The 24,373-nt window shown below is 42.4% G+C and overlaps 1 protein-coding gene across 2 annotated transcripts in view; it reads right to left on the bottom strand.

The window, feature by feature from the left end:
• The window catches only part of TTC17 (tetratricopeptide repeat domain 17), a 105,804-nt gene that overhangs the window by 51,214 nt on the left and 30,217 nt on the right, over positions 1-24,373 (bottom strand). For both annotated transcript variants that reach the window (XM_084777151.1, XM_084777152.1), the window contains exons 7-16: positions 24,190-24,334; positions 23,636-23,775; positions 20,938-21,098; positions 18,372-18,484; positions 15,894-16,040; positions 13,751-13,866; positions 13,429-13,594; positions 11,758-11,835; positions 11,408-11,632; positions 8,703-8,889 (exon numbers count right to left, since the gene is read on the bottom strand). In XM_084777151.1, the coding sequence (XP_084633277.1) occupies positions 8,703-8,889; positions 11,408-11,632; positions 11,758-11,835; positions 13,429-13,594; positions 13,751-13,866; positions 15,894-16,040; positions 18,372-18,484; positions 20,938-21,098; positions 23,636-23,775; positions 24,190-24,334 (1,478 nt within the window). The remainder of the gene's footprint in view (positions 1-8,702; positions 8,890-11,407; positions 11,633-11,757; positions 11,836-13,428; positions 13,595-13,750; positions 13,867-15,893; positions 16,041-18,371; positions 18,485-20,937; positions 21,099-23,635; positions 23,776-24,189; positions 24,335-24,373) is intronic.

Below are 24,373 nucleotides of genomic sequence, written 5' to 3'. Positions count from 1 at the left end.
TTTGGGTCTTTTCCTCTTACTTTTCTACTCAAAATTATACAGTTATACAACTAAGTTTTGTTTTATAAATAGGTAACACAGAAACACCTCATGAATGTTTTAAAAACAAGTTATATCATTGTCTCATATTTATTCCTTTTGTAAACAATCTTTTAGAAGTAACATAATAAATCACTTCCTGAACAAAAATACAGCTTTTAGTTTTTCATCATTCTTGGCAAGAAGTATTAACTATGGTGGCCTCCGGGCTTTAGCATTAGAGTTAATGGGCAGGCTGCCAGAGAAAGGAAGAATCTTTACTGGCAACAGATGCCTTTGTGTCAGGAGAGGTGACAAGTGACAGTCCTGTGGATACCCTCACTTTCTAGAAATCCATACCAGAAAAATCAAAGTTTGCCTTTGTTGAAGCCTTAGCACACATACTTGGACAAGTCAACAATCTATTTTTGTTAAGTTTCTTTATTTCGAATGAAGAGATAAGCTACTGCCCTTCTGTGCAGAGACTCGGGAAACAACACTAATGAGACCAGGTAAGAACTCAGGACACCTTGAACTGGGGAGAGCATGGAGTGCTTGCTAAGGACTGGTGAAGATGCCTCCTTTGCCCTATGCTGTCCTCTGCGTGGGGGAAACAAAGAAACTATTTTATCAGCAGGAATGCTTCCTTAGAGCTCTTATTCAGCAGTTACTGCCCAATGAAATTCTTTGCAGGAACTTTAAAGTAATGGTTATATACTGATGGCCTTGAAAGTGCACCGCCAGAGAGAAAGAAGCTATCTTTGACACTTGAAATTGGAAATCACGGGTGTACTCTGGGATTCCCTCCTGGTGAGGTGACTGAGTCCGAACAGAGTAGAAAAGAAAGAAAAAAAGAATTGTCAGAACAGAGTAGAAAAGAAAGAAAGAATTGAAGTACACGATTCTCTCTCTCTCTCTCTTTCTCTCTCTCTCTCTCTCTCTCTCTCTCTCTCTCTCTCTGTGTGTGTGTGTGTGTGTGTGTGCATGTGCATACATGCAAGCGCAAGTGTGTGCGTGTCTCTCTGTGTGTATATCTATCATATTACACATTCTGGAGTTGAATTCTATCCCAAGGTGAGGGGGACTGTTTGTCCATTTGGGGTTGAATTGATCTCTATTGTAGAGTAGAAAACAAAGAACTGGCTGTAGATTTGGCCCCTTGATCCTGCCACATGGCCTTTCTTTAAAGACCAAGCAAGGAGGGAAAGTCAGTGCCAATAGAGACAGAATCACAACACAGCTGTTAGGAACTACTTCAGTGATAAAATTCAAGCTCTGCCTTCAGAGCTGTGAATGGCCAGATCATATCTCTAGTTAATCGCAGTCACTCATTAGAATCTTAGGAAAGTCCACTATGAGAAGATTTTCCATCCAGAAACTATATGGGAAAAGCTAACCACTACCCATAGCCATTATTATTTTTAATTTAATTTAAATATGGCATACTTTAAGTTGGGGAATTTTTCTTCAAGCTAGGCTATATTGTTCAGTTGAATTCCTCAGGATTCCTGATTTATTCATAGATACTAGTACTGAATCTGAATCAAGAGAAATTTGTTTGCAATGTATATTAAAAAACAATGGGAGCAGATTGAGAGAATTATCAGCTCATCATGGACAAGACTATTCTTTTTTCTATTTTCCTCCCAAAGCAGGAGCCGCAGACTTTGCAAGCTCTCTATGGACTGATACATGTGCCCATTTGTGGTTTCCATACAGCACTCTGGGTAAATAGGGAGCTTACCTATTACTTCACCTTAATTACTCCTTACCATTGTTTTATACAGGCATTCTGAATATTCAGACCCAAGTATCATCAGCTACTACATCACTTAAGTAAGTATCCTAGACACAGGAGGAAGAGAGGAAGAGAGACACAAAGGGAAAAGGCTTGGTTCCTGCTCTCCAGAAGCTTGGAGAATCATGCCATGCCACAATAACTGGTTACACTTGTAATTAGCAGACCAGGAGCCAGATACAGTCGTGTACACTTTTAATCTCAGCACTTGGGAAAGACAAGCAGGCAGGTCTCTGTGAGCTCAAAGCCCGGACTGGTCTACAAAGCAATGGATGCTGGCCTGGAACAGCCAGTCAGGCTACACAGTGGCACCTTGTCTCAGAAAACTGCAATACCAAAACAAACCAAACAAAATAGGGGATCATATAAATCACAGGGCCTTCAAAGCTGGATGAGTTGGTTTGTGGGGTGAGGATGTAAGATTGTGGGGTTATTGCAAACATGTGCAAATACACAATCTCAGAATTTGGAGTGGACATGTGCATGTGCACACACATGCTAAAGAAAGCAGACCATACAATGTATTATATGACAGAATTTGGTTCAGTTCTAAGCTTTATAAAAAGCAGGCATGACAGTGTATAAGCTGACATGACTGCTCCATGGTAGGATTAAGGGGGAGGTTTTTAATTGTAGCTATAAGTGAAAGAACAGCCAGAGGCATCTGGAAGAGTCCAGAACAGAGATAAAAAGAAAATAGCCTAAAGAGGCGAGCAGACTGGGCCTAGCCATGGGAGAAGCAGAAGTAGAGTGTGTGTATGTCGGGGGGGGGTGGTGAGGGGGGAATAAAGACAAACAGAGACCAAAAGAGAATGGAGCTGAAACAGCAGGGTTATAAGGAGGAGGAGAAGCTGGGGGCAGAGGCGTTTCTGAGTGGGAGGAAGTTCAGGTTAGATAGGACAGGCGAGAAGAGCTGAGAAGAGATAGGCTGCCAGCATGGACTCTGAAACGTGTAACATGTAATTGTGATACTGAGAGAACCCGGAGGCCAGCATGCTAATACACTTCAGATAGCCCTTTGCCCTTTCTGCCTCTGATAAGGGAAATGGCTCCTATTGATAGAGGGGAATCAGATTCATAAGCTCCTGAGGAAGGCTGGCTTTTGTCTAAACACCAGAATTTGGGAAGATGGAGTTTCCTTTGTACCCGATGGAAAGTTCCTAAGTGGTCAGTGACCTTAAATTCAGGACAGCTCTGATTGGCTCAATCTTGAATGAGTTGGCTTCATTCAATTCTTAACACACAGACAGCAGAACTGCTCAGTTTCCCTAGCTGCTTACAGCTCTGTCTTGTCTCCTGCCTCATGTTATAGGTCACCAGCTGATGCTGAGGAAAGGGAAATACATGCTATCCATTTCCCACATTTGAATGGAAGGAAGCACGGTGATATGAGCAGGGGAAGGGTCCTACCACCAGAAGTATCTGCTGGCAGCAGTAGGCTTGCCCTTTCTCCTGGTGTGAGGATATGACGCAAGGCCAAGACTGGTAGTACCTCAAATGCTAACTGTGCTTTACTTTCTTGAGTTCAGTAAATAGTATTGAATTTCTTGGGTTTAGTAAATTGTAAGGACAGCATCTTTGAGCAAGAACCTGAGACTCAGTAATTCTATAACTGCTCGGGCTTGGGTCTAGTGACTCCACACAGGACACAGACGTGAGCAGGAATTCTCATTGCTGTGCATAGTGAGTACATTTAAACCAAAGTTTAACAGAATTAAGTTTTAATTGCATTTTGTGTGTGTGTGTGTGTGTGTGTGTGTGTGTGTGTGTGTGTGTGTGTGTGTGCCTGTGTATGTGTGTTTGCATAGAGCACATGTGAAGGTCATCAGGTTTGACAGCATGTGTCTTTACCACTAGGCCACCTCTCTGTCAAGTAAGGCTTATAAATCCATTCAAGTCTCCTATAATAAAATAGAGCACAGTCTTGTAGATTTCAGCCACAAAGTTCTCCACCTCCTTCACTGCAGATCTCATTTTCAGGGGCATGATGCAGGTTTTGTATTTGGACATGAGGATAGACAGCCTTTGGATTGGGCATGTCTACCTACTTGGGTACCAACAGCCAATGAGCATCTTTACTCAGTTTGCAGTATCTTACCTCCACCCTATTAACTGCTGTCCTAATCAGGGAGCACTGGGGCTAAGTATCAGCACTTACGAAGAAGAAGGGACACACATCCAAACCAACACAGACAGGATCACCCCACAGGACATATTCCTTTGTCATCTGTATTTGAAAATCTCACCTAACAGATTCAATGTTTTATTCCCATTAGACCATATAAATCAGTAGACATAAGCCAATGATCAAGGTTGGGTTTAAATACATGGCGCTCAATTTTAAAAATGCCTCCGAACTGGGATTCATTTAAGTTTCCTCTTTAATATTCCAAAAGCATCACCAGCTGGGTGGTGGTGGCACATGCTTTTAATCTCAGAACTCAGGAGGCAGAGGCAGGTGGATCTCTGTGAGTTTGAGGCTAGCCTGGTCTACAGACTTCCAGGACAGCCAAGGCTTCACAGAGAACCCCCCCTCTCTCTCACACACACACATACACACACACACACACACACACACACACACACACACACACACCACCACCACCACCACCACCACCACCACCACCACCACCACCACCACCACCACCACCAAAACTAACCGACCAACCAACAAACAAAAAACCTAAAACCCAAAAGCATCAGGTCACTTTAAAAAATATCAGAGCTCTCTACCAGTGAGGGATAGGAACTGTGTGCGTATGTGTGGTGTATGTATTCTGTCAGCAATCTTCCTGAAAGGGGAAGGTGTGTGTAAATGTCACTCTGTTAGAGCCAAGCTTTATGTCCTGGTTAGATTTTTTTTTTTCCTTTTTGTCAATGTTGTCACAAGCTTAAGTTATCTGGAACGAGGGAAGCCCTACTGAGAACACACCTCCATCAGATTGCCTTTGGGCAAGTCTGTAGGACATTTTTGTGCTTAACGTTGCTGTGGGCGGTAAGAAGAAGCCAGTAAGCAAAACTCCTCGGTGGCCTCTGCTTCAGCCCATGCCTCCGGGTTCTTGCCTTGACTTCCTGCCCCAACTTCCCTCTGTCAGGAACCGTGATCAGGACCCGTGAGAGGAAAAAGCACATTCCTCCCCAGGTTCTTTTAGTTATGTTTCTTCTCTCACCAATAGAAAGGTAGCTACCAAACACACCATCACACATGCTTGGATGTCTCCAGAAATACCCAGGGTGAACGAAAACTGATGATTTTAAATGAGTCAAACTCAGGGAAGCTGCCTAAGTTAACAAAGGAGTCACAGACGCAGAAGGCAGGAGTATCAGGAGCAGGGGCACTTGCTCAGTTTCAGGAGCCAGAGGATGCAGACCTGCGCACCATCCTGCTCATCTTGCTTCTTGCGGTAGCTCTGTACAATCACTTGGTCCTTTGTTCCCGATGCAGAGTGGAGCTCAACTACAAACACAACTTTCTGACTAATGATGGCTTTCATATTACATATGGTGCAGAAAGAGGGGCTGTGATAGAAACCTCATATACATACGGTGCAGGAGGAGGGGCTGTGATGGAGACCCCATTTAGTAGTCTCTAACCATAAGTTGCTATGGAGACAGGGACAGCACCCCCAATGGGAACCGCTGCTTGGTGGGAACCAATACAGGCCACACTGCTACTGAGCTTTCCTTTTCAAATTCTGTTCCTTGGAACTGCAGTACCTTCTTTGCTATCATGATACTTTGATTTTCTCACTCTCAGTGCATCTGCTTTTTAAATATTAGCCTTTTGGAGACTCTGTCCTTGTCATTTTCTTTACCACCCTGTACTCTTTTCTTTGAGAGAACCCAAGACACTAAATAAACATGGCCTCCGGTAAGCATGTTACTCCAGCATGACACCAATGCCCGGGCCATTTCTCCTTGGAGCTTCCTTTTTGATGAGTGACATGGACATCTATCTACTTAGCAAAGTCAGAAACCTCTCTAGTCAATTCATACTCTGAAGTTTTCAGCCCTTCTTTCCTCATGGAATCTCTACCACTCTTGGCTCCTTTTCACCCTGCTTTGGCAGTTCACTCTTTATTTTTTTTTTTAGATTTATTTTATTATGCATACAGTGCTATGCCTACACATACACCTGCAGGCCAGAAGAAGGCATCAGATCACATTACAGATGGTTGTGAGCCACCATGTGGTTGCTGGGAATTGAACTCAGGACCTCTGGAGGAGCAGTCAGTGCCCTTAATCTCTGAGCCATCTCTCCAGCCCAGTTCACTCTTGCTGAGCAGTTTTTTTTCCTTAGTTACTTTGCTGAGAAACAACCAACAGTTGTAGCACTAAGTCCTTGGCACCCTTGGGTGCTCACTTGTGTACTGTCCCTGCTCCCATCTAGAGACAACTCCTGCCTCTGTATTGGGTCCCTCAACCCTCCTGCTCTCCTTCCTACTCCTTCCACTCCTTCTAGAGGACTTTATGTTTTGAAATACGGTGAGCTCTTTTCTGCATCTTTCATTTCTTCCCCGTTGTTAGATTATTCTTAGGCAAACGTGCTGCAACATATTCTATTTTTATAAACATTAAAAACAAACAAACAAACAACATCCTTAATCTCTTGGTCTCCTCCAGCTACACCCCACTTTTCTACACTCCAGTAAAGCTTGCCATTTCTATTTCCTCATCTCCTTCAAACCCCATTTCGTACAAGGTTTTAAATGATTACCAACAACCTCCAGTGCAGGACGTATTCTGTCTTCACCCAACTCAATATCTCAGGAGGTACCTACTGGGTGAACCAATGATCCTTCTTGTTTGCTCTTTTAAACACTTCCGACTTGTGGATAAACACTTGTTTGCACCTTTTCCTATCTTACTGTCTACTTTTTTTTTTTTTTTTTTACAGTTCTCCTGTCTCTTTCCAGTCTCTAAATGTAGGCTAAAATGCCCTATTAATTAATTGTGGTCCATTCTCCGTTCTATATTAGTTCCTCAGACACTTCTAGCCAAGCTCATGATGCAAAAACAAACATACACACACGCAAACAACAACCATGTGCTTATGGCTCACAATCATAGTTTTTATTTAGCCTGTCCTTCACCGAGCAGAATGATATTCATGTAGCCAACTGTCACATCTCTACTTGACAATTCCAGAGGCAGCACAAGTGTAGTCTGTATAAAACCACGGCTCTCCTCCTCAGCCTGCTCATTCCTAAACCTCTGTAGTCCTTTAGGCTGCACCGGCTGTTCTGTTCAGGAGCTGACTTCCTTGCTCTCTCTATGGCATTCTCCACAATCTCTTTTTAGGAATGTTCTGTTTTATCCTAAACATGATCACTTCTCATCTTCTTTTCTCCCATGTGTCTGACTCAAGCCAATATTACCTCTCATGGACATATGTGTGTGTGTATGCGCATGTGTGTGTATGCGCATGTGTGTGTATGTGAGTGTGTGTGTATGTGAGTGTGCATGTGTGTAAGTGTATGTGAGTGTGTGCACGTATGTGTGTGCACGTGTGTGTGTGAGTATGTGAGTGTGTGTGTTTGTGTATGAGTGTGTATGTTTGTGTGTGTGTGTGTGTGTGCCCTCGTGCTTGCCATGTGAAAATAGAGGTCAACGATGGGAGACTTCCTCTAATCCCTCCATCTTATGTTTTGAGAAAGGGTCGCTCACTGAACACATAGCACACTGATTACTAGGTTGGCTAGTCAGTGAACCCTAGGATCCAGCTATCTATGGGCCAACTATCCTTCCCCCACCACCAAAGCCCCACCAGTACCAGGGTTCGAGATATGGACCACCTCACCTGGCTTTTATATGGGTGCTAGGACTCGAAACTCAGGGCCTTGCTTATGCAGCAAGCAGTTACTGCCTGAGCCATCTCCCAGCCCGCTTCATGGATACTTTGAAAGTATCATCCTAACTGGTCTTCCTGCCTCTACTCTCACCCCACCACAGTCTATTCTTAGCAGAAGAATCCTGTTAAAATGTAAATTCACTTTTCCCTGTTCAAAACCTTCCAAATATCTTTCTTTTGGAAGAAAGCCCAAATTATTGAAACAATCTGCCACAAAATAAACATGAAGCTCTTACCCTTCCTCCGTTTCTACTACAATCATATCTGCTGGCATACTGTCTATTGCTTCCCAAGCTTTTGACTAGTCTCTCTGTATGGAATCCTCTAATGTTGTATATGGGTATGGTCCAGAGTCTATAGCCACCTCTAGTATTGAAGGAACAAGAATGCCCTCTTCTTAAGCATTACACTATAATCTGGACATCAGTGGTGTGGAAACTGTTGCATTAGCTAGGTGCTGAAGATCTACACGCATGTAAACTGTGTGAAATCGATAATCTTTCCCTTACAGCGAAGGTTACTAGAGTTCATGTGACTTTCAGAAAGGTTTCATACTCGCTCTCCTGAGGCAGACACACTGAAGAGAAACGGCGCCTGTGACGCACCACCAGTTAACTATTGTAATGGCACAGTAAACTGAAGAAGCACTCGGAAAGGCAAGGAGCTGTTTTCAGGGCTAACTATGCAGATATGGATAACTGTGCTCAGGACACACACTGACTTCATGGATGTCCTTTACCATGAATAGCAGTCATGGTTAAACAGAAACTTAAGGGAGAGAAAATCCATGATCTCTGTGGGAAATGCAAGTCCACTGCATACTTCAGTCATGAATTCTCAACTACGGTTCTGGAAATTAATTAAGCATTAACTAAGGCATCTCCAGGAATTAAAGGGGGAACTTATTTGCTACACAGCTAGATTTAGCTTCCTAAAACCCTGGAGGAAGTTCTTAAAACCATCTTTGTGTTCTTTCAATGATGACAGCAACCCTGGTTGAGCTCCTCATTTTTCTGGCATTTGGCGGGTGCTTACCACTACAGACAGAGGAGGTGATGTTGTACAGGAAAGGGTAAAACTGCATGCAGCGGATCAGCTTCAGGCTGCTCTCACACTCGGGGCACTTGGTCGTTAACTGCAAGGCCCGTCTGAAGGCTTCAAGTGCCCCGCTGACATTCTTCAGAGCAAGGTAAGCATTTCCCAGGCTCAAAAAGGTCAGGGGCTGCAGACAGAGGAGAAGACATCAGCGGAACGCAAATGAACTGCTGTTTTTTGAGAAGCAGAAAACCTTTTCATTATACTACTTTGAGCTCCTTACGTTGTTTGGTAAAGGTTACTGCTAACTTGTTCATTTTATTCATAACAGCCAATTCTATACTGTACAATATATGGAAGTGTACCTTTGTATAAATATTTAAAAAACACTAAAAGTTGTAACTACTTTTAAGTTTTTAACTCAATGAATTATTACATATGAATATATCCTTGAAAGTGCTACTCAACTCAATATATAAAACAATTAGAAAGTTTCCAGTATCCCAGAAGTTCCCAACCCTATCGCAAAGCAAGCACTATGGATACATTGTAGGTTCTACCCCACGCACTAACTTTGCCCTTGCAATGCTCATATGATGAACATGAACATATAAAATGCATTTTTAAGAGCTCCTTTACTTAATCTAGTATTAGTTCATGTTTCTAAACTGGGATGTTTTATGCATGCCTGTGATCCCAGTACAGGCAGAGGACCATCATGAGCTGTGAGGCCAGTTTCACCTATCATAGTGAGATCATTTTAGAAAACCAAATATTTTTATTAAAGGACTAAGACATGTTAAAACAATGAAGTTGCATTAGAAATAATTTTATGTCTGTTAGTTCAGAGGTAATACAGCATTGCTAAGAGCATGGGCTCCATGGTCAGTGACCCTGAGTTCAAATCAAAGCTGGTTAGTTCTGATGCCTTTAAGTCTCTATGTGTATTTAACTCATTTATCAAGAGGAAAGTCTATCTCCTAAGGCTATTCTGCTGATAAAATCAACTGTTATATGTTAAATGCTCGGATGGTTGTTAGATCTAGTTAAAAAAAATTCTAGTGAAGGAAAGAAAATGAAGTGTACAATTAAAGGTGAAGATATAAGTACAATGAAAATTTGTAGGTCTTGCTTATGTACTGGTCCAAACTTTTTGATGGACTGTTTGGCTGGGTAAGGTACCACAACTATCAAAATATTTACTATTTCATTGACTTATTAATTTCAGTGCTATGATAATTACCTGGAACACAGAAAAGGCTCTGGTAGGAACCATTATTGACAATAGTTATTAAGACTGTTAGCCACCTAAAGAGTAAGTTCTGGCATGAGACTCCACGGATGATACAACCATTTAAATATAATTTAAAATAATGGCTTTAAAACTATATAGTAATAGTTTTTAAAATATAGTTCAGCTTTAAGGATCACTATGAAATACTTGCATAGAATTCCTGGTCAGTATTTGCAAATGCTAACTGCTGGGGAGGGAGTGCTGGTTAAGGTATATTTTCCATATACTCATCCTGATTCACTGACAGCGCTTCACAAACTAAATGTAGCTATACGTCTAAGTGCATAGAAAGACAACTGTCTCTGAGAACTCGATTTTTCCCTCTTCAGAGAACTGTCACCTAGCTGCCTTAGCTGGTGGCAGTGGCAAGTGAGCATCAGAGGCATCATGGACCGCAGCAGCACTGGGCACTCCTAAGGCATGCCTATGCCACCACATCTCGGTACAAGGTTACCATCTGTTCTCACTGTACCATGTCTGCTGCAGAGCAAGCACTGGTGAGTATCTGATGGACTGACTAGCAACCTGACCTGCTAGAAAGTACAGAGCTTACAACATTATGCTTAAAATTCACTTGCAAACATGTGAACTCTTAATGGGCAACATTTAATAGATTTAAATTTTTAGTTTCACACTACTTCTAAAGGATTCTCTGCAGATAAAAGATATAATCATTGAGGTGTTAGGTGAGGACAACGTAAGTGGCTGTCTAGTACAACTGTAGTTCATCAAATCTAATGTAGTATCTTAAAAAAAAAAAAGAGTTAAGAGTAACAAAGCAGTCATGCTGGGCATGGTAGCCCATGTGTCACCTTGGCACTGAACCTAGGGTGTTCATAGTACCACTGAGCCACATTCCCAGTTTTCTGCTTATTATTTCTTACCAAAACAACTGTTTCTAACCGTGCACCAGAACATGTAACTATATCTATAAATTACATATTGCATCTATAAATAGCATAGTACTGAGCAAGGAACATTCAATAATGAGTGGGATAGAATAAGAGCCACGTGTTGCAGACTGACATAGAACGTGACAGCATATTTTCATAGCTATGCAAGTTTTATTTACATGCATGTTTAAAAAAAGATAAATGAGCATTATAAATTTCACTCATTCAAATTTGAAAAGAGCCAGCACAGTGGTACATACATATAATCTTGGGGCAGAAGCCTGAGGCAGGAGAATTATGAACTGAGGTGAGCTCTGGCTAAACAGCTTGATTCTGTCTTAAAATAAATAAATTATATTTTGATAATTTATTTATTTTCTTGGAATATATAAACTCTACTCTGAAAAGCAAACCTGACATTCTTTTATCCCTCCTAGGCTAAAACAAGACACGCACTACAACCAAACTATTCTTACCACAGCACACAGCTGTAAGAAAGCGAGTAAGGAGTGCCTCACCTCGGAGCTGTTGACGGCCAGGGCTTGCAGGAGCAGCTTAGTAGCATCCAGATGAAGGCCATAATGAATCAAAAGGTTGGCCAGGTTGACAAGAGGAATGTCCTGGTACTGTAGCGGAGCTAAGTTCAACGCCCTCTGAAGGCAGGCGATAGCGAAAGTGCTGTTTCCTACTGCTCTCCAGTACAGTCCTGCTTCATTCAGAATGAGCCAGACAGGAGCATTTGGCTGAGAATATCAAAGCAGTTCTCTTAGATGAAAGTCGAGTACTGGCTCTAAATAGAATCTTTAACAAATACATCAAAAAACTTTGTAAGTATTTAAGTTTTAGAGGCCTCAAACAAATGACTTACTTTGTTAATAGCATGAAATAGGAAAGACCCGATTTCTTCCTCTGGGACAGTATAGTTTTTAATACGGGAAAGTAAAATCTGAAAAGATCAAAAAGAAAACTGACTTAATTGAAAATAACAGAGAAGACACCTAGAAGAATCTCTATGATGGCAGTCCTTACACGGGTGCCTCAGAGTTCATGTGTGTGAGTGTGTGTGTGTGTGTGTGTGTGTGTGTTTTGTTTGTGGGCGTTCCTGTGTATACATGTATATGTGCGACATGTGGACACCAGAGGTTGGTGCTGGGTGTCCTCCTCTCCTCTGCCACTGTCTACTTTTTGAGATACAGTCTGTCATTGAACTTGGAACTTACTGACTGGCTAGACTAGCTGGCTAGTAAACGCCAGGAGTCTTCCTGCCTCTAGCCTTAGCAACTGAGAGATTATAAACCATGCTCAGCTTTTACACAGGCGCAGGGATCTGACCTCGGGTCCCCATGCTTGTGTGGCAAACATTTAACCCACTCAGGCATTTCCATATCCCCAAGATCAATCACTCATGTAGAATCATATATGCGACATGAGTATATTAACATACTAACAAGTATCCACTGGCTCACATACATGCTCTAGTTTCCTTCAACTATAAAAATTAAAAGATGCACACACATTCTCTCTCCCTTTCCTCTTTCTGTCTCTGTATATCTGTCTTCCTGTCTCTCTTTGCAGTAAAAGGTAACCTATGTGTGTAGAATCTAATGAAAAAGCATCCAGATTCAACAAGATACATACTGGATGTAGTGAAACGCTGCACTCTTCCCAAGCTGGAGAGCACGCGCCCCCCAATTCAGCTACTGTATCTTCTGTAGTGCTTATGTAATTGTGAGCAACTCTAAAGAAAGGTCATGCCTTAACCATCTTTGTGTCCTCAGAACCCACAACAGTACCTGGTAAACGGTCATTTTCCTGCTTTAGTGGATGTGAACTAAGTCTAAGTAGTCACTATACTCAGTTTAAAATAATAACAACAACAACAAAAGACAAATTAGTTGGCATGGTCTGTTTTCTTATAAAAAGACGATGATTATTTCATTTGTAGTATTATAGTAGCTACACTTGTTAAAATACAGTAGTCTACATATTATCTCTGGAATAGACATCTAGTCATATGTAGTAAGAGAGTACTCGTAGTCATACACAAATAACAGGTACAAAGGCAACAGTGTTAACAGAATTTACTCATAATTTTGCTGAAGGGCTACCATAGTAATAGATTCCTAAGGACTCCACATAGGGCCAGAGCAAGGCTGACAAGGCCAGAGCAGAACTTTCAAGCTCTCAATTATATAAACCTGTAGAAGCTCGGAGGGCTCAAAGCTAAACTGGACTAGTCAGGATGACCTCCATTACAGAGAGGTCCGTGTGTCTCATCTTCGGAAGAATTCTCTGGGTTCGAGGGACTTGCAGTGCTCAGCTGGACTCCATACACTGCAGCCCCAAGGAGCACCTCTGGAGGCTCTGTTGATAAGAAGCCCGGCTGACCCCTCACTCATCTCATCAATTCTTAATGCTACGTTAGCTTCTTAGACGGGAAACTAGCTAAGGCCCTTCCTTTAAGTTTCTGTTCCAGCTAAGAGGCTTCTGAAGTCACCCAGAACGGACGGCAATGAACAGCAGCCTAAGGGAGCCTTACTTTGCGTGCATGGTCATCGGGTATTTTGGCTTTCAGATCCATGCGGACCTCTAATTCTTTGACTAAGTAGGACAGAGTGTGGCTTTTTCTGAAGTCAGTTATGGAACAGTCAGGGGTTTGGGCCTCCTCTTCTGAAGAATAATCATCACTGGTCAGTTCGTGGATCCTGGCACAAGAAAAAGGAACAAGATTCATATTTTCAAAGTTTGGGTGAGTTCAAGACAAAGACTTAACCTTTCAAGTCCAAGGCTGGTGCTCTCAAAGAACCGCCAGAAGACAATCATGCAGAGTCAGGTGGTTTGCCAAATCCATCAGCACTTGCCTGAGTCCTTTGTTCTCCGGAGGCAGAAAATACGTTGGCAATTCCCCACCAAGAGGAACTCTGGGATAGCTGTCTGTACAATCTGCTCTTTTAGGCCAAAGAATATGTTGTTTGTCCTATGAAAGAAACAAATCTTCTCATAGATTACTTTAGTTTTTTTGGGTTTGTGTTTCGAGACAGGGTCTCTCTGTGTAGCCTTGACTGTCCTGGACTTGCTTTGTAGACCTGGCTGGCCTCGAACTCATAGCGATCCACCTGCCTCTGCCTTCTGAGTGCTGGGATTAAAGACGTGCGCCACCACTGCCCAGCTCTCATAGCTTACTTTAAACTCAACATTTCAACATGCTAAATGAACTGTTAAAAGAATGTAGGCATATTAGGGGTTGGAGTGATGGTTCAGAGGTTAAGAGCACTGAGTGCTCTTCTAGAGGACCCAGGTTCAATTCCCAGCACCCACATGGCAGCTCATAACTATTTCTACCTCCAGTTCCAGGGGATCTGATGCCCTCTTCTGTCTTACACAGGCACTTCATGCATGTAATATACATACATACATGCAGGAAAAACATTCATATACATAAAAATAAGAAAAATAAATCTAAAAATATTTTAAGAGTAATTTAGGTATTCGTGGTAGTTTGAACAAGTATGGCCCCTTAAGCTCATAAATTTGAATGCTTAGTCATCAGTGAGTGGTGCTATTTGAAAGGATCAGAAGGACTAGGATTTATGGCCTTGTTGAAAGAAGTATGTCACTAGAGGTGGGCTGCGAGATTTCAAAAGTCCACACAAAGCCCAGTGTCTTCCTCTCTGCCTGAGGGTCAGGATGTACTTTTCCAGCACCATGCCTGCAGCCATGCTCCGTCCTGTGATGATAATGGACTAACCATCTGAAAACATAAGCAAACCCCAGTTAAGTGCTTTCTTTATAAGAGTTGCCTTGGTCATGGTGTCAACCGAACAGCAACTTAGACAGTACCCAAGAATGACTGAACCGAAAAGTAATATTTTCAGATAAGTGTGGGTGCTCTGCCTAATCTTACAATATTTCTTCTACCAATTCCTAGTCTAATTTACTGCTCTGATCCATCACAGGCTGGCTAGGTACAGGACAGGTCTACGTTAGCTGAGCCAAGGAAACACAAGGACAGACTAGTGGCAGGACAAGTAGCAAGTCGCAGTCTCATATGAACAAAAGGACTGCTGCTCCAGTTATGTGCTTGGCACCGTGAGAGAGAAGGAAATAAGTCACTGGTAATGCCACTGGCCACTTGGGATCATCTGAGCCTGAAGTTTAGGCTATCTATCTTTGGACTTTGTATAATAAGGGATATATCCTTTGTTTGGCGGCACAATTTGTGACCTGTACTTGCAAATAATATTGACAAAACAAACAAATCCCAACCAAAAACCTTTGGCCAAATGCCAAAATTTAATAATCCATTTAGTAAGGCAGCTCCAACACTCAGACAATCCTCTTGTCTGAGCTTTCTAACAATTCCTTTAGCAATGTGTAAAATGTTCACTTTCCTTCATATAATTAACTGGACTAAAGACCTGCTAATACCTTGAAGCTATCAAACTAGGAGGATTTTGTATTATATAATAATTAGCTCTAATGGCTAAATTAACTGTTTGAATAAATATCCAATTAAATTCTGAAATTTTAATGTTAAATAAAAAGTAGACATCTTTGTCCTCATGTTCTGGCTAGCATAAAACCTGGCTAATATACAGCTTCTTTGTGGTAGCCTAGAAATGCATTTACCAATGTATTCACTGTATGTATCGTCCATTAGCATAAAGCTTCAACAGGGCAAGAAGCTTAGCTACTACATCTTAGTATCAGCCTAGCATTCAGTACTGACCAAACAGTGAAGAAGACACAGCTACTAATTACCCTGCATGCAAAGCTGGAATCAGGGCATTCATCTGCTCCAATTGATTGTGAGGAACTCAGGGAAGAGCTTCCTGACTCCATAATTCCCTAATAGAATGCCTTCCATTTAATAGTAATTTCACTCAATGCACACCACACTAGGCTGAATATTGTTGGGCCACATGAAACACTGCAATGGAGGCCATTGCTTTGTCAGACCATGTCTGCTGGAGAAAACAGCTTCACCATTCCCTATACGCTTACCCTGTATGCATCAGAGTCACGGCCCCAGACCCAGAGAACAGAATGGGCTACAGGAGAAGACTTGAGAGAGTCACTGACATCACTCTGATTCGTAGGAACATCGAAGTTCACAGACATCATACTGGAGGTTGATGAATCATCACCAAACTAGAAAATGAGAAGTTTAATCAAATTGTGACCAGAAATGGAGTTATGAGGAATTCTTTACTTAAATCAAACTCCTAGTGAACATTCATCAATAATCTAACAGAAATTCGTAAAGCAGGTCAGCAATGAGCAATGGGAAATTGACTTCTTAGAACTATGCCCCAACGGTTATTTTCTCGGGTAGTTAACAACTCTCGCTCAGCTTTGCCACAGAGGGTGAAAAGAAACATGGATTGTTTTCCTGTCCTTTTATTTCCTTTTATAGTGTTCCTACTTTAGATTCAGTGATTAACTAAGTAGGCAATTTATTCCTCCTCCTGCCAAAACCAAAATGGTTATTATTCTATAAAATTAGTACTGTGGTTGGAAGTAAGGAAGCTGAAGAACATATTCTTAGAGGCTGGAGAGAGCTCAGAGGTTAGGAGCACCCACTGCCCTTGCAGAGGAGCTGGCTAGGCTCCCAGCACCTACACGGTAGCTCACAACCCTCTGGAACGCCAGCTTCAGAGAATCTCATACCCTCTGCAGGCACCAGGCACACACATGATACACATTATGTACATGCAGGCAAAACACTCCTACACATGAAAAATAACAATAACACTTTTAAAGTATTCTTAAGGGCTTTTTTATGTGGCTATCATTTAGAAACTATATAGTACCGCCAATTCCAAATTTAATCTTTAGCAGTAAAGAGAACTAGAAAACTAAAGCATCACACACACAAACACACCCCTTCCTCAAAACAAGATAAAACATACACTTATCAGATACCATAATTCTACTGGTTTCTATGGCGAATGAGAAAAGGAGCACGGAAGGGATGGATAGGAAAGGCTTGAGAGAAAGGAGCAAGCAAGCTAACTGTGCACCTCTAGGCTTCATGAATAGAAACACACTCTTCTGCTACACAGAAGCAAGACAACTGAAACCAGCAGGACATCAGAAGCCACACTAGGCTTCAGTCGTATTTCTTTATTTTTTTCGAGACAGGGTTTCCCTGTGTAGCCTTGGCTATCCTAGACTCGCTTTGTAGACCAGGCTGGCCTCGAACTCACAGCAATCCACCTGCCTCTGCCTCCCAAACGCTGGGATTAAAGGCGTGTGCCACCACGCCCAGCCCTTTTAGTCATAGTTGTAAACCTTTGTAGAGTGCTTGAGCTTACAACGGAGCTACATTCTCAGTGGTAGGACTCTTTATTCACTGTCTTGAAAGCCAAGCATGGAGGAGTGCTAGCAGCTGGTCCACGGAAATCACAGGAGTGTCTGCTCCACATTGCTGCAGCCCTTTTTCTGAAAGGCCAATGTATCCTTGTTTCTTCCTATTGCTAGTAATGTTGTCTGGGGTTTGTCCAATTAAAAGGCTCAAACTAGCTTATGGTTTGTTCCCCTAGAATTGCTTTCCCAAGTCATATTTTAACAGTTTGTCTCTAGAAAATTCTCTAGGACAGTGCACAGTGGTTCCTATGAAGGACAGGGTAAATGTTGGGTTTGTTTTCTATATCTTTTTTATGATTGCTGGTCTGGTTATGCATGCTCCCTGTATCACTCGCCGAGCTACAGTTTCATACCACTCAGTATAATTGTATTTATATATTCTTTCTTCCAAAACAGCCTAGAATGGCTGCACGTGATGTGTGTGCATGAGTACGTGTGTGTTCTGTATATACGCATACAGAGACAGGTAAGAGAAAGCACATGCCTAGCAACGGTACTTATTTAGTACTTTTCTTTTTTTTTTGAGGCAGTGTAATTTTGTTGGCATTTCTGGTGGGGCAATATAATGAGACTTTAGGAAAGGGATCATTCTTTCTTCCACATTTTAAATAATACTTTAGAACAGCAGTTCTCAACCTGCGGGTCATAACCCCTCTGGGGTCACATATCACATATTTACATTATGATACCTAACAGTAGCAAAGCTACAGTAATGAGGTAGCAACAAAATATTTTTGTGGTTGGGGGTCAGCACAACATGAGGAACTGTATTAAAGGGTCGCAGCATTGGGAGGGTTGAGGACCACTGCCTCAGAAGGATAAATTAAAACTGAGGGAAACACTAGTCACAGCTTAATTCTAGATCCCTCAGCAAAGAAGGAAGAATCAAAAGCACATGAATGTAGACACAGTGCTAGTACTTTGGAAAGTGAAATGTTGTCCATGCAATCGATAATTTACAACACAATCTGCATTCATACATACAATAATAAACAATAAAAATCTTAAAAGCTTTAAGTGGTAGTCACACATTTTAGCAATTGAATTTATAAAAGTCAAAGGAATAAAACATAATATTTATACACAAGTGACAGTAAAGACCAAGAAAAGGACCTGAACATAGTCCACATTTTCAAAGATATCTCCTCGATGGTAGCGCACAGGTTGGTCCCACTGGCAATGTAAACTATGCTGCTGGTTCACCAGGCGGCATATCTGATGGTTTCCTGGGGCAAGAACAAGTTACACAAGTGATGAGGAAGGTCACACAGGGACGACATGCTTTTTCTTTGTGTAAGTTACTCAGTTTTAATCTTGTGCGTCTTTCTTAGGAGTATTCAAGTTATCTTCACAGAGAAACACTTATTTTTTTTTAAAGATTTATTTATTTATTATGTATACAAATTTCATTATAGATGGTTGTGAGCCAACATGTGGTTGCTGGGAATTGAACTCATGACCTTTGGAAGAACAGTCAGTGCTCTTAACCTCCAAGCCATCCCTCTAGCTCGAGAAACACTTATTAATGGGTAATAATTAAAGATGGGAAATAATGGAAAATAATTAAAGAAGTCTGGCCTAGGACTGGAGAGATGGTTAAGCAGTTAGGAGCACACACTGTTCTCCTGGGTGGCCTGGGCTTGGGTCTCAGCACTCACGTCAGGTGGCTCGCAGCCACTGGAACTCCAGTCTCAGTAGATCTGCAGCCTCTGGCTGATGAGGACACCTGTAGTCACATGCTGCACGTACTCTCCCCACCCTCATTCACCTGGCTATAAATAAACCTTTAAAGTCCCAGTTTCTCCCTATAAAAAGCGAGAAGAGATGAACTACACAAGTTACTCGCTGCAGCAACTCTGCTCTGTCTGTCTTGGTAACGGGGTTCGAGGAGACGCCCCATCTAGCTCTGCAGAGAGAACCTGCTCTCTATACTTCCTAATCTTGTTTCAGATGCCGACATAAGAGCTCAGGTTCCACTTAGCACAGACTGATCACGAAATAATCCTTTTTCAAAACGGCAAAGATACACCACTAGAGGGCCTGTAAAATGGATGACAAATGGTCACAGCAAAGGTCCGATGCTCAAGAGTCCTTCCCTGTGAACACACTCATCAGAGAGGAGGGAACAGCTGAAGGCATTCTCTGACTTTACTCTGTTGCTGGGTTGTCATATCTGTTCCCTAGGAATTTAATAACAAATAAAATTGTCTGAATATAATCAAATCATCTATGTCTTGCCAACCTAAGTTCCTCTAGATTAATGGTTCTATTTTTTAGGAAACAGACGTCAAGAAACGTTAATAAAAGCTATGCATTATCCTCTCCAAAAAACCCAGCAACCATCCAACAACCAACCGTGCACATGAGGCAATTCTATGTACAACTATGGAAATGGGTTTGGAATTCCCTTGCAACTTATCTATTGTCCTAGGCTAAAATTTCCCACCTGAGGAGAATATTTCCTACTAATTCTAGTCGAAATTCCTATTTCTAAATTTTCTTCTTCTTCCTCTTCCTCTTGCTCCTCCTCTTCTTTTAATGAAAGCAAGGGGGAAAACATTTGCTTTGGCAGAGTACTCATGTATGTTTTCTAGCATTTCTCTCTCTCTGCTTAGAGCAGCAGTTCTCAAACTGTGGGTCATGACCCCTTTAGTAGTTGAATGACCCTTTCCCAGGGTCACATCAGATATTTATATTATAATTAATAAGAGTAGCACAATTACAGTTATGAGGTAGCAATAAAAATAATCCTATGGTTGGGCGTCAGCACAGCATGGGGGACTGGATTAAAGGGTTGAAGCATTAGGAAGGTTGGGAACCACTGGTTTAGAGAAGGTCTTGCTGCCTCCTGTGCAGTGTTTGTTATGAGGGCAGAAACTCAGGCCTCAGTTCACACAGCCGTCAGAATTTGCACTGTTTCAAGATCCCTCGGAAAATGACATGCACATTAAAGCTGAAGAAATACAAGAACCCTAAGAGCTTGTAGATTGGTTTTTATGTCAAAATGGGAGTAAAAGTTGGTGAAAGCCGATCTCAGGCTTCCTAGAACACCAGCTGTGATGAATCTGGGTTTTGAGATTTAGGGACTTTCTGGGGCTGGAAAGATGCTCAGTGGTTAAAAGCACATGCTGCTCTTGCAGAAGATGACCCAGGTCTGTTTCCCAGCACTCACACTTGGTGGCTCTCAACTGCCTATAACTCTGGCTCCAGGAGGTGTCATGCCCATTTCTGGCCTCTGCAGGCACTTGAAAGAACATGGTATACAAACAAACCAGCACACACATAAGCTAAAACTAAAATAAGCATATAAGCAAAAAGATATAGGAAAGTCAGGCTGAGAGATGGCTCAGTAGGTAAAGGTGTTTGCTGCCAAGCCCGATGACCCAAGTTCAACACCTGGATCCCACATGGTGGAAGGAGAAAACTGACTCCCCTGGTTTATCCTCTGACTCCACTCAATGCACTGCGGCACACTCACCTGTATACACATGCATGTGCGCGCACGCGCACATACACACACACACACACACACACACACACACACACACACACACACACAGACATTTTAAAAAGATCTAGAAAAGTGATGAATACAACTTCATACTGCTTTAAGGCCACAGAGTCTGCCAACCGAGCACGCGGAGGGGGACGGCCTCTCTGCACACTCAGGGACACTCACCCAGCTGTGCCTCTTTCGCCATCTGAGTCTCGTGGATGATGTTCCGCAGGATCTGCTCCTCCTGCATGAGCTTGTGCTTCTCGAGGAGCTCCTGCTGCCTCAGGTAGTGGTCGTGCTGCTTCTGGTACTCCTTCAGCTCGCTCAGGGTCCTCTGCAGGGACCTGGGTTTAAGATCAGAAAAACACAGACCTTGAACAGTGATGAATTTTAAAGCCTTGCTTAAAGACGTTAACTTTAAGGTTACCGGCCAGAATTGTTAGAAGTAAAAACAACACCACAAGTTCAAGAATAACAATGCTATTCTTTAAGTTAATACTTGAGAAACATTAAATTTTAAATTCTTACTTGAGAGAAAGCATGAATGCATAAGTCCTTTTCCTAAACCCAACATCTCAAAATCAAATGGTTGGTATTGTCAGATGCCATAAAATGGAATCACCTGTCTTGTCTTCCCTGCCGTCTAACTGAGCCCACAGCTGAGGGCGAGGCAGAGCCGAGGCAGGTGCAGTGAGCCTGCTGTGCGGTGTTTCCCAACTGAACCGGACCATCTGTAAAATGTGCTCTCCCTCTTATCTTTCCTTTCTCTACAGAAAATAGCACCGCCACCCACTCCGCTGCCTAAGCCAAAAACGCTATGTCCTCAAATATTTACATGTCATTATGATAAATAGACAGAGGTGGACCGGGACAATGGATGCATGCATTAAAATCTCACATAGTATTCCATAAATATGCACATTTTTATGTCTCTATAAATCACCTAAAATAAACTGAGGGTTGAAAATGTGTCAGAAAACTTGCCTAGCAGGTACAAGTCCTAGGTTTGATTCCTTGCATGATAGACAGATGAATACATGTATATAAATGATTAAAAACTGTATGTGTGCTGGCTAGTTATATGTCAACTTGACACCAGGTAGAGTTATCTAAGAGGAAGCACAAATGAGAAAATGCTCCATACGATTGGGCTTGAGGCAAGTCTGTGAGGCATTTTCTTCATTAATGAAAGATAAAATTATTATTCCCGTCCCATAGGGGGCAGTGCTGCCCATGGACTGGCGTCCTAGGTGCTCTAAGAAAGCAGGCTGAGCAAGCCTCACAGGTAGCATGCCGCCATGGCCTCTGCTTCAGTTCCAGCTTCCATGTTCCTGCTCTAACTTTCCTCAATTTTAGACTGTGAGCTCTAAGATGCAACAAACCCTTTCCTGCCCAAGATGCTTTTGGTCATGGTGTTTTAATCACGGCAACGTATGTATATTCCACTGCCATTCACTTTCATCCTTTTACTTTCATCCTGCCTAAAGACAGAACAGGACTTAGGGCCATTGTCCTGGTTTCATAGTCTAGTTCCTTAAAACAGAGCCGTGCTGTTCTTCACCATCTGAGTTCAGGGAGCCAGCTGCCTGATTACACTGAAACCCTGAAACTTTATTATACATTGTATTGTGACGTGGAGAATTTAGACCAAGACCGAGGGCGTGAGTTCGAGTACTAAGGGAGCAGTGCTAGAAGACACTCAGCCAGGGCGCAGTCTGAGCAAGTGGAACAGAAGCTGGTTATGAGGAAGCAAGCTACCATCCCTTCTGTCTCACCACATGATGCTTTAAGGGGATTAGGACATGATCAAACACATGTTTAATGACCTCTAAGACTCTCTTCGATTCTTTAATAAAGGTTAATTTTGAGGAATAAATTTTTTTTCTTCTGAATTGTATTGAGTTTCTTAGCTGGCCTTATTATCTATGGAAGCAAACATACTTTGCTAAGATTCTTGATAGAATCAAGCACAAAAGAGTCCCACTGCTGTCCAACCAATATACACCAATGAAAATGGGCCACGAGCAATGTCTGACCCAAAGGCTTGAAGAAAGACCAAATACTGTATGACAAGTGATTGTGCTGATACACTGTACTGTTAAAATAAAACTGTAAGAAGCAAAAGTCCTGCATATCCAGAGCCTCCCCAAGAACATCACTGTGTCATGATAGTAGTAAAAGATCAAAAGGTTGGGGGTGGCGCCTCCCACCTGTGATCCTAGCACTTGGGAGCCTACGGCAGGAGGATTGCTGAGAGCACACAGCTACATAGTGGCTACACAGTGCGTGGTGGTTTGAGTAAGAGTGGAGCCCACAGGCTCATATATTGGAATACTTTGTCTGAAGTTCCTGGACCTGTTTAGAGGATTAGGAGGTGCAGCCTTGCTGGAGGAGGTGTGTCATTGTGGCTTTAAGAGCCCACCCCAGGCTCGGTCTCTCTTTTTCTGACTGCTACTTGCGGATCAGCTCGTGCTCAAGTGCCATGCCTGCTTGTCATACTATAAGCAAGCCCCAATGAAACTCTCTCTTTTATAAGTTGCTGTGGCCATGGTGTCTCTTCGCAACAGCAGAAAAGTAACTAAGACACTGGGCTATAGAGGGAAACCGTGTCTCTCAAAACACATGAACAAACAGCTTGTAAAGATCTAAACTGAGAGCTTTATTACAGATGTTCTCTAGTTCCTGGCACTGACGATGTTGGACAGTCAGCTGCGCTGTCACTGAGCCATGCTAAGCCACTTGGATTTGATGAACAGGGATGGACCTGCAGTATGAAGAAGCTTCCACAACTGTTTGACCATGTTAGGGTGACGCCACTTGACACGGTTCTAACCCGAGTCTGTGGTGCTGGTGCTTCAGAGACATTTCTGCTTCCGGTTACCTATGCTGGGCCTCTAGCTTCTGCTCCAGTTTCTGCTGACACAGGACAGCATGCTTCCTCTTAATAGCTTGCTCAAACCCAGGTTTGGCCTGCAAAGCGTGGTCGTAACAGAGCACTGAGTGGTTATATTCGCCGAGCATCTGGGGAGACAAAACAAACACACACATACATACACACAAGGGAGGAAGCGTTAACCATGGCTGGCTGCATCTGTGCAAAGCCTCATGATTATGAAGTCACATCCACCACACTGCGGAGAGAAAACTGTTAGATCAATTCCCACAAAGACAGGCTACTCCAGCTGGGAAGGCCTTCTCCCTTTAAGAGGGTTATTCTGCAGTTTAGAATTTCACTTTATGTATTTGTATTTATTTTGTTCCAAAAAAAAAATAGCATTATGACACAGTATTGAGGTGTTTTTTCCCCTTCCCACCAATTACTTAATTTTCATTGTTTAGACAAAAACGAAAAGAGAAAAACAAGATAAAATAGACAAAGCTCACCCCCCATCTAGCAACTGTTCTAGCACCACAAACAAAAAAAGTAGTATTTACTGCATATATGTTCCCCAGTGTGTAATAGCTGGTAAAGAAGTCACTGTCATCCAGAGCTGCATGGACCACAACAGCAGCATCAGCCGAGAAGTGAGCTCTGTGCAGAACATTGGCCAAATTGACCAAAGCAATGTCTTTATTGTGCCTAGAAGAGAAGAAACGCAGCTGGAGGTCAGAGCGCACA

This window comes from Acomys minous (genome assembly GCF_964271855.1).
Source record: "Acomys minous genome assembly, chromosome: 3".
Classification (NCBI taxonomy): Eukaryota; Metazoa; Chordata; class Mammalia; order Rodentia; family Muridae; genus Acomys; species Acomys minous.
The sequence above is the reverse complement of the archived record's forward strand: the minus strand, read 5'-3'. Positions and strand labels throughout refer to the sequence as shown.